At 40.4% G+C, this 11,396-nt stretch overlaps 1 protein-coding gene across 1 annotated transcript in view; it reads right to left on the bottom strand.

The window, feature by feature from the left end:
* Positions 1-7,539: 7,539 nt before the first annotated feature.
* Positions 7,540-11,396, bottom strand: part of AGBL4 (ATP/GTP binding protein-like 4) — a gene marked incomplete at both ends in the record, with an annotated part of 69,961 nt that continues 66,104 nt past the window's right edge. Inside the window, one exon of the mRNA XM_010137973.1 lies at positions 7,540-7,702. Within this exon, the coding sequence (XP_010136275.1) occupies positions 7,540-7,702 (163 nt within the window). The remainder of the gene's footprint in view (positions 7,703-11,396) is intronic.

Raw genomic sequence — 11,396 nt, 5'->3', positions numbered from 1 at the left:
ATGTCAGGTCTAAGTTATTTTCTCCTGTGTGCAAAAGAAATACTGATAGAAAAATGTAACATTTTTTATTATTAACTGGCACATTTTATGGTGGGTTGTTTTGGGGTTTTTTTATACCACCATCAAAACCATTTTGAATCGGACAGTTCTGTGCTTGTAGGCCACAGATTTAGTTGGCCTGATAGCAAGTGGGAGTCATTGATAGCTAGAATGGAAAGCACTGATGAGGATTTCAGTCACAGTGACAGTTTGGCACCGGTTAGCAGGCAGTGTCTCAACAGAAACCCCAAAGGCTGCATTGGATGTAAGATCATTTCTAGAGCTGGCCTTCCTCATCTTGGCTAGCTTGTATGCATCAGTCTTCCCATGTCACTGGGTAGAGCCCTGCCTATGCCAAAGAGCACGTTGCCTGCCAGCAGGATGTTGAAGACAGCTGGTGGGAAGCGGGGATGGTATTTGCACAAGTGTCTCTGTAAGACATTTATGCTCCCACTGTCCACAAGGTGCCTGTTCCCAAATAAGGTTGTAAATATTAATATGTCTCAAGATAGCCTATGCAAATTTCCTAGTCCAGGCTCTCAGCTACTGAAGTCTTCCTGCTCCTCAAAGACAAGCTCCTGCATTACATCTAAAAATGACTTGAGAGCATTTCTGTGGGTCTCTACATGCACCCTGCTTACATTCTGGTCCCACAGTAACCATCTGTTCTTTTCCCAGTACCTTAGTATCCTTGCAAAAGAAACCTGTGTACGTAGCAGGAAGGAAATTAATCTACACTTTATGGGGTCCTCCTTTACAATGCTCAGGACAACACAACTCCGGAGCAAACCATGGTGCTCAGTCTAACCTGTGCCTTAGAATCTGATAGGACAGGTAGCCTCTCAGTACCTCTGAGGCTTCATTCCCTTAAGACTAGATCCTCAGCTTACAAACTCCCTTTCACTTCTACTTAAACCAGGCCCATGAGTCTGACCTGCTCTTCCTCCTTCCCCCAATGCTGACCAAAGAGGCAGTATGCAAAGCACTGGGCACGCAGGTGAACCGGTACTTAAGACCACTCTCACTGTAGCAGTTAACTGCAAGACCATTTTCCCACTCACATGGTCTTTGGTACCTGGCATCTAGACAAAAGGTAACTGGAATAATATGGTTAAATCCCCAGGAAATACTTTGAAGATACCTTCCAAGACTGATATTCTACTTTTGAGAAAAGATAAAAATAATTTTTAAAATATTTCTTTCTTTAAAAGAAAAAACACCTTTATAGTAACACTTTGCACTTTTATAGCATCTTTCATCTGAGGCTATCAAAGCACTTTGGGAAACAGATGCTAAGAAATCCATTACAAAAATTATAGATATTCCTAAATTGACTGTAGTCACTTGCCTTAATTTCCATTTCTTTACTGAGACTCCTCGACGGTGTTCTGCATAGATTGATGCAGTCAGTGCTACAGGCAACTAGATAAACAAATCTACGCACAAATACACACTCTCCCCCACAAGCGCCTTTCTCTTACAGCAAAATAAATATTCTTCTACAGCATTATCCACTATATCAAACTGTATTGTGTGAGGAAAAGCAGTGTGCACACTGCCATGGTGTATGGTGCTTTGCATTTTCGTTCCACTGTACTTCATTAAACGCACTTTCTCTGTTTCTTAATTTTCTTTGAGCAGGTCCCCCTGTATATACCCAATAGGAACAACACACAGATTCTTTCTGAGTATGAGCCAACAGCTGCAACCCTGAAAAATATCAGCTTCTTATATCATTAACTGAGTTTCCATGGTGCCCTGGGGCAGAGATATTGATGCTTGACAGCATTATCACTACAAAGTAACTTTACAACTGTATAATTTAGCTCTATGCTTCCAGTAATATTAAGAGCATTTGAAACTGGGGCTGTAAACATAGACACTTTCATACAGACTGGGGAGTTGAAAGAGGATTTTGTCGTCTTTCCTCAAAGACAGCCCAAAACACAGCACTGAGAAATAACCAAATGCTGAAGAGGTGATGTGCAAGGAGGTCACTCCTAGGAAAATCTGCAGGATTAGGATTAATGCCACTTTTTGCAACACATAGAAAGGAGCCTTTTTCTAGTAGTTTAGCAGAAGAAGGGTGAAGATGAAGACCTCTGGAGGTCTTTTCCTGAGCATGTGCCCTATTTACTTTGAAATCATCTTGTCAACATGCTTTAACTCAAGTTCAAACATCAGCCACACTGCATAACCTCTGCAGAGCTCCCTCAGCTTTACCAGCACAGCCTGTTGTACTTTGATGGCTTTTGCTAGCAATGTTGCCTTTACTAGGTGGGAATGAACCTTCAAGGGCCATAACCTGGCTCTTAAGGATATCTATAACAGAGCTAGAAGGATCAGGACAGCCAGTTGCCAAAAAAAAAAAAAAAGTAAAACATCCCAAAATAACTAGGTACATTTGCCCTAGAGTACTGGCAGGTCCTTGAAGCGCTAAAAGTTATGGATGCTTTTACTGGAATTGTAGTTGCATACAGATTTCTTTTCCCCAGGACAAGCATTTACTGAGATGCAAGTATTCTTTGAAAGGAATCTGGATATAAGCAAATGACTGTTTCCTCCAGGGGTTTAACTTCTCAAGTCCTCAGTCAAGCAGCAGGCTGATATTCTTCTTGAAGTTAAGAATAAGAGTGAACCTAGTGGTCCCAGCTGTGCCAGGAGTCCAAGATGTGAGCTCCTGTTAGGCACTTGAAGAGACTCTAGTCAATCCAAGCTTTCATTCTGTGGCTGTAGCCACATAAATGCATTTTTTAATGCCCATAAATAAGAGAGAGAATACAGCAGTGCAACTACACCCTGTTTAAGGGATGCAAAGCTTCCAATTCAACACATTCAGTGGAATGGAAAACACCAAGTGATATCTTTGCAAGTTGGTTCAGCTATACTCTTTTAAAGCATTGAGATAATTTCTCAGCTGTTTGTAATGTGAGAAGACCTACCTTGGGATAATTTTAGTAATGTCGCTTTCTTCCATATTCTTTGAAATGGCTTTCAAAATGTTTTATTTTAATTTATTTGGCTTTTACAAAAGAAATTTCATTAAATTGGTTCTTTACATTGAGGACATTAAAAAAAGAGGCAAAGTGATGTGCTTAAAAAAGCTGTACAAAGGAGAATTGTTCCACCAGACCCTTAGTCCAGGATTCTACTCAGAAGTGATTTCTGTCAGTAAAGCCATATACATAGACTAGAGGCCCATCTTTGGATGAGGGACTTCCCCACCTGGAGGAAGCTTTGAATTAAGATTAAAATACACAAAAAAGCCACGGACACACTGAGAGTTGTGGTGCTCACCTATCTTGGTGATTATTCTCTCCTACAGCTACCAGGCTGCAATCATACCAGTTCTTGCCTGGTCTCCATTATTTCTATCTTCCTACCTCATGGCTAGTCCTTGGAAAAGTAAAAACCTTTTATGCTCTCTTATGGGCTGCCTGCTGTGCAGCAGGGATCCAGTTCAAACACTCTGAAAAACGAACCCAATAGATTTTAAAACTGTTGATGTGAGACACTTTTACTGGCCATTCTTAGGTCAGGCTGTGACGGCTGCTGATCAGCAGCTCTAGAGGAAAGCAAATCTGGGTGTGCTATCGGAGCAGCACTCAGAGTCCTACAGCTGAGGATTCATCTGTCCTCCCCCTCTTTTATCCTTTGTTGCCTGCCCAGCTATGAGGCTGGTGTGTATCTAGACAGCTCAGCAGCTGAGCTGCTGGTGGTGAATCTTACAGAGCAGTTTACATGCCTTGTGTCATAAGCCCTGTAAAAGCCTAGTAAAACACGGCGTTTAACGGAAGCATATCAGCTCATTTTCAAGCTTCTTCACCTAGTGCTGAGCAAACTGTTGCTGTGCTGCCTTTTTAATCAGCTACCACCAAATGTGTGCATGTGTGAGTAGGATTTTAAACATTTTTCTGTCCACTTCCAGGCAACTAATCGACAAGCCTACAATCCTCTTATTATGCCCTTTGAAACAGAATCTGTTCACTGTTATCTACAGCACAAGTTATCGTAGGGTATTCTGCAGAGCCAGGTTTATAGAACATAGCCCTCGTGTTTCTCATACACCAGGTGCATATCAGTTAGATGCAGACCTCCCAGGCACACACATACCTCTGAAGGAACATGTAATGGGACGTTCAGGAAGTTACACCTGATGCAAACACAAGAGGCATTCCGGCAGTTACTGTTACCATTACTGTTATGATGCTAATTGAGGCCCGAGACATTCATGCAACCATGTGAACTCTTTCTGTTAGAAGAGGCCAGAATGTTAACAGTCCGCAGGATGCTGTTATCCCACCATCTATGTCTCAAACAAACAGCCGCTGCACAGACAGATCCTTCACTCCTGGATTTCATTTAAATAGTGCAGCCTCAGGGGCAAATTTGTTTTCATAGAACATAGCAGATGTAATCCTCTAAATTCTGAATCTTTGAGGTATTTAATTTAGGAGAAAACATCAGTCATACTAACTGGAGTAATTTGGGACAGACTTCCACTTTTAACGAGACTTTCCTTTTTTTAAAATTTCATACTTTTTTTACTTAAAAAAGTTACTGTCCACGCTAACATGACAGAATTCCAACACTTATCAGACTGGAATACTGGAGGTCTGTCTCCCATTTTCACGCACGTAAGGTATCCATTTATCTCAATAATTACAAAGTGTGTTTCAGTCACACAAGTCCGAGTAAGTCTTACCCAGTGTAGAAATATGTCTATTACAGGCTCACACAGAGGTTTGTGTAGATCACAGAGATAGCCCATAAACCCTGAGGAACATGAAGAGGTTTGAGGAAAAAAAAATCCAACAAAACCAAACCTAATCAACTTATATAATGGCATTATTTGCTATGGATGCTGTAAAGGAACAAAACTGACAGAGTTATATGCCATCAGTGCAAACAGAAGAATATTCAGAGTTTGTCCCGTTTTCTCACCTGTCAACAGGAACAACATTAGGCTGAACTAGTATTTTTGTAGAACCCAGAGACCCTCATTTGTTTTGGTCTCTATGTGGAGCTAGTATGGCTAGTTTCTGAATGTGGGGTGTGGTCTGCTTTGTAGGTGTTATTCGAGGCCAGGGGTTCCCTGAATGTGAGGCTGAGTCTCAGTCTACTTCTTATTCCAACACTAGAAGCTTTGAACAATTCTAGCCTCCGCGATCCTTTTTCTTTTAAAAACAAAACAAAACAAAAAAACCCCACAACCCAGTAACTCAGTGGGGTGAACAGAGTCCTAAGAAACATATCTTTGAAGGCAGAATTCCTGAATTCTTGCCCTGTCAGTTCACCGTTCTTGGGCTCACTGTATTTTCTTCATTTATTTGCTTGACTTGCTGCCTGCATGTAGCTAGTTAATAGAAGCACACCCATCCTTGGAGGCCAATATAAACTGACTGGCTGTGTCTTTGGTTCAGCTCCATTAAAAAATGTGAGCATTAATTAATCACTGACTTGCAAATAGCTTGGAAGGGCTGTTCAGGCTAAATTGGAACGTTCTGCAATTGTTTTACTTTTGGTCACAGGTACTTCAGTGATACAGAACTTCTCCCCTGCCAGGATAGGATGTGCATAAATCCAGCCACTCCTGTGTTAGATCAGATCAGCCTAGAGACTGCTTCAAGCACCGTCATTTCTTTCTCTAACCAGGAAACTGCACACATGAGGAAGAGCTGTCACAAGCAGCACTCTTGACAGAATCCCTCCATTCAAAAGGGAAAAATTAAAACCTACCAGGGCAAAATGCCAGTGGGCTGAACTATGTGGGCAAAGAACCCTCCCTGCTTGCTGTCTGCCAGGCCAGTCAAAACCAGCTTCTCCTTCTTTTTCACTCAGCTAGGTGAAACCGTAACTGTAGAAATCAAGCTGCAGCTTGAGCTTTGCATATGTCCCCCCAAGAAGGATCTCTGTGATCTGGGGCCTGTTTTCTGTGCTCTAGCTGCTGATGGGCACAATGAATGAATGGAGAATGATGCAGTGCTCTCTGCAGAAGGCAAGCCAAGCAAATAGATAGAGATGTTAGACCCCACACCTGAAACCTCTGTAATGAAACAAAAATCTTTATGGAGAAGGACACTAAGCCAGCATGACTTACAAGTCATGAAGGAAAATGTATTCAAGGCAATCATGATCTCATTTGTATAGGTACTCTTCCCACACCTCACTGCAAGAACTGTTCTTGATAAAGAAAGAAGATAAACAAGCAGTTATCAGTACAATGAGTAATAAGCAAGGAGGAAAACTAAAGGTAAAACTAAGGCACATGTTCTTAAAATGCCAAAATACCAACAGGAGAAACCTCAATGTAACAGTAACGACAATTTTTTCCTCAGTGGCAAAATTTACCACATAGGTGCATGTTATAAGAAGCTGTTCCTTGGAAACAGTTAACCTTACTGTGCAAAAAAGAGCTTGTATTCCAAACACTTAAGTCCAGTAAGTTACCTTAATTTATAACCATCCTCCTCCCTCCAAAATTCACTTTCAGTGGAGAAGCCAAACCAGAAAACCCCAAATGGTTAAGACTTACTTTCCCTGCTCCCTGTTTCTCACTCTTATTCCTACACAGTGTGCACATGTGGGGATGGTGGAGAATTACATCTCATATGAAAATTTCCCCCTCGTCATCCTGAAGCTGCAAACCTTCCCCCAGCTCCTGAAATGCAGTGGAGAGGCGAATAGGCAATCACAGCTAACCTCTCTCCCTCTGCAGTGTTTCTAAACCTGTGGAAATTTCAAAAGCTACCAAGATAGAACGACAAAATAGAATAACACACCCATACTTGGAGTACGGGCACTGCTTATCTGATTGAACATGGTGACCAAAAGAGAAAGAAAAACATAAAAGCAGATCATAAGATCAGTCAGAACAATTCTACAAATTGTTGGTACATCGAGACAGCCAGATGGATATGTTCTTTTTGAGGAATGAGGAATTGCTTCTATTTGAGCACTCAGAAACGCTGGCAACTCTTGATTTTCTTTGCAGAGCTCACTTTCCATTTCTTTGTCAAGTGGTATTAAAGACCTGGCCCTAAGGCAGCTGCAGAACCTAATGGATCCTTTAGAGCCTTTTGGCTGCAGTCCAAAGGCAAAGAAGGTATTTTAACTCAGTACCAAGGATGCACTTTCAACTTGCTATTAAAACAATAATACAAACACAGGAATAATGAGAGAATAAGGAAAGAAATGAAGAAAGAAATGGAAGACTGTGGAAGAAAATGGATCACAGGCTCTCCAAAACTAGTTTCTATGATAAGTGTGTGAGACAATCTCCTACAAGAGGGAAATAGCTTATTTGATCTAATATGCCTTTCTCTTCTCGAATTTCCACAGTATGAAGAATCAATATGAGGGAAATTAAAGCATCAGGAGCAGACTCACATTTCCACTTGTGTGTTCGTATCTCAGCAAACTCTTACTGAGATAGAAGTATTTACCTTAAGTGCCCAGTTCACGTGTGCTGCATGAGGAGGAAGGATTTCAAAAGGATACATGCTTCTTCTGTGTAGGGGATGGCAGAAGCAGGTCCACCCAACATGTAGCTGTAGAATGAGACTTCCAGAGTGTAGCAGTAGGATGTATCATTTAACAGCCCACCAAGAAAACGCCGGCCTGTCCCTGCTTTCACAGCATCTCTGTTGAACGATGTACTGGACTGCAGGAGGAAGAACACAGAGACAGGAAGAGAGTTCATGAGTGGAACAAGGAAGGGGTTGGGAAGGAGTTTGTAAAAATAGAAAACAGTTACTTTTGCATTGCCAAATCTTTCTTACGCTATATGAGACTGTGCTATTTTTTGAGCATGGCCTAGAGAGACCATTAACGGAAACACAGTTCTGGCACATAGGCTATAAATAATTCCCTGCAGACTTTCACTAAATTAATTTGAGTTCACTAGTAGTATCAGCCTTTCTCCTCCCCTTTTGGATAACACAAAGAAAACCTGTCATACGTGTGAGTTGAAAGTGAACCTTCCAGACCCTCCGTTCACAAAAGTTAAGCTGGATTAGTACTTGGATATTGGGTTCCTTCTCTCTACTGCATTCCCCTCTGCCATAACCATCCTCTCCCACCCCTTACCCTGGACTCTATTAAGCAAAGTAGAAATACAGTGGTGTTTACATTTTAGTGAAACTTTATCACCTAAGACATTTGACTGGTTCTTAAATTAGGTCACACTAATTTCCACTTCACTAACTTAAATGTTAACTGGGTGTTGCTCTCTGGGTGGAAAAATATATTGCAATATTTCACTGCATTAGCAGCACAGTATAAAAGGCAGTATTTTGTGCTGTTACTGAAGATCAGGCTTTAAGAACCCTACAGCTTTATGACTACTCATTTGAGGGGTGGAGGGGAGGAGTCCAAGTATTTCCATAAATAAATTTTAGCTCTCCTTTGAAGGCATGGCATCTGGAGACTGAAGGGGAGCTCATCTTCATGTTAACTGAAGTCTCAGAGCTTGTTCCTACCAACTAGATGGAAAAATGGATTCTGATTTCATTTTTGATTATCAGACTATTCACAAACCTCATAACCATTAGACTTGAATCAATCTGGGCTCAGCTAGTGGCCACTACAAAAACCCAAAGACACCCAAAAGCACTTAGTAGATCCAACTTGAATCTGTTGCATAAAAGGCCTTAATGTCTCTTGCTTTAAGATTTTCGCGTTGTCAATGAAACAAAGAACCCTCAACATAGCTTACTGTTCAGTCCCTGGGCCCAAGGGGAACTCTTTGAGCTATCCAGGATCCTCCTGTTGAGCCCTAAGCTGCTATCTTTTCTCGCTAACACAACATTAGTATTTATAAAGGTCAACTCTTGTCAGAACCAAGGAAAACAAGATTTTTCTTATTGAAAAAGGTAGATGCAATGGTTCAAAACTTTAAAATTCTCTAGACCGAAAAAAGACTGATACTGAAATGGATCAAGAATTGTTGATCAATAATGTATACCAGAAGATATGAAAAATTGAAATACCTGTGGGTCTGTTAACATTCTGAATGTTTTGAAGTCCCTCTCACGTTATAAAAAGGAAGGATTTCCAGGTTAATTAGAATAAGATGGAATTTGTCTTCTTTATTGGCATTATATATAGGAGTTTCCAAATGCGGCAACATAATGTTTATCTTTGTGGTGAATTGTACACAGAACATATTCTTCTATGTTCATACCATATAATTTCCTCCAAGTTACATGGCAGAAACCTTGAGAATATTCTGAATACCTATGGGACAGGGGCACTCATAAGGACTGATGAGGAAATTCATTAACTTGATATATGGAATAAATGCTTAAAGAGGTCTACAAGAGGGAATGTTGTGTGAATTCCCATGAAAGATGACTTCACAAGACTGCTGAGACCTGGAAACAGAGGGAAGCTTTGTCTTCAGTTAAAATTCGGAAACTTCAAAATTTTAACTTTATATTCAGTTAAAATTCTTGAAGAAAGATGATCATGCGCCTGGGAATTGCTTCATAAATCAGATAAATCTTGATTTCAATGGGTAGTGCTTCATGTTCAAATGAATGCCTGTGGTGGAACTTTTAACGCACAAAAGCATCAGCTGATGAATATAGGTGTAGGGAGCCAGCTCAAAGGAAGGTAGTAGTAAACGTGTCAGAACATGGTATTGTGGTTTGTGAGCAGAAGAATCACTCACTGATTCTTTGGCTGTATTTGGGACAGTGAAAACAAGGAAAAGGTCAGAGAAGTGGTTCAAGGCAGACTTCAGGGACAGGAGCACTCCAGTGGTTAGGAGACTCAGTTACTAATAGGGAGTGTTTGAAATCTGATCAACTATGTTTAAGAAAAAATTGGACAAGTATCTGCTGAGTTCATGTCTTTGGGACAGTTCGGAGAGGAGGTCTTTTTTAGCTGCTTTTCCCATTATTTCTGTCAGGCTAGAGGATAGTTATGAGTTGAATTCCTCATAGCTGATTCTTGAGGTAAATCTTACATAATATTTTCATCACTGTTCTTGGCATGGTAACGGAGGACCGTGCCAACAAAATGTGCTGATGACACACTGTGGAATGAATCATCATTATGGAGGAGGCTCCGAATATCATAGAAAAGAAAAAAAGTCAGTGGGATGACTTCAAGGACCAGAGTCATAGTAGTCAGATGAAACTCAGCTGCACAAGTGCCAGGTCATGTACTCAGGGCCTAATAAAACACAATTTCTGCTATAAGCTGAAACCTCATCGGATGGAAATAGATGAAGGGAGAGCCTGATATATTACTTTACTGAAGTGATTTCTGCTTTCTGGCAGAAAATAGCTCAGAAGTTGGATCTAGTTATTGGCAAAATTATACTTGCCATGTTTCAAATAAATGAAGCATAAGTAGTTTAAATAAGTTGAAGCAGGTTTTTTAAATGGCAAAAAAAGAAAACAAAATTTGAATCTTTCTAGAGTTTGAATTTTTATAGTGCTATTTTGTGGCGTTTGGGGTTTTTTTGTTTTGTTTTTTGGGTTTTTTCTTTTTCCTTTTTGTTTAATAGAAGAATTACAGTTTCAACTGTGCAAAATTACTTGAAATGGCATTAATAAAATCACCTATTCTTTTATTTTCCAGATAGTGCTGCACTTCCAGGACTAAAAAGAAGCTGAACCTTCATTTAGGTGCATAAATGTAGATTTTGGAGGTTAACTTTAGAGGTCCTATTCTGAAAAAAAATCTGATACCATAGACCAGCTTGATGTCTTGAGTAAAAAGTAAGATTTCTGATTTGACTCCACAAGATTGTGGTAGAGAAAACATAACATAAACTTTTCAAATATGAACACATGCATGTTTTGAAACAGCAGCTTGCGCTTGGCTCTAGCACAGATGTTGTAATCCAGAATGTGATTTGATGTTTTAGATGAAAAGAAGAAAATTACAGATTCCAAAATTCAACTAATGGCAAGGGAGGGCAGCAGAAACTTCTTGAGTCCAACCTTCTATTCACAGTTTCAAGTCAAGACAAATGGAGTGTGCAAATAAATAGGCAAAATTTTGACTCCTCACCAGAACTGATCTTGGCAACTGATAATGCTGAAACAAAGGCATTGAAATGCCTTTGGAAATGAAAAGCCATGTGATATGATGGCAAAGGGTGAGCCTTTAGCACACACATTTGTTTAAACAAACTCTAATCTGGGGGAAAGGCAGGGCAGGGGTTAGGCAAGAGGGAGGGAAGAACACAGGTAAAGTTATCCGCAAATGAGCCTCTTGATTTTCTGGGAGAGTATATTGCCCTAAAACCCCTGCAAAGCTGAACTGAAATCATCATTAAGCAAAGGCACTGAGCAGGCACAGCAGGAGAACAGCTAAGTAAATATTTATTTCTCCAAGGCTGA

The sequence above is a fragment of the Buceros rhinoceros genome, unplaced genomic scaffold, assembly GCF_000710305.1.
Source record: "Buceros rhinoceros silvestris isolate BGI_N320 unplaced genomic scaffold, ASM71030v1 scaffold8146, whole genome shotgun sequence".
Taxonomy (NCBI): domain Eukaryota; kingdom Metazoa; phylum Chordata; class Aves; order Bucerotiformes; family Bucerotidae; genus Buceros; species Buceros rhinoceros.
The sequence above is the reverse complement of the archived record's forward strand: the minus strand, read 5'-3'. Positions and strand labels throughout refer to the sequence as shown.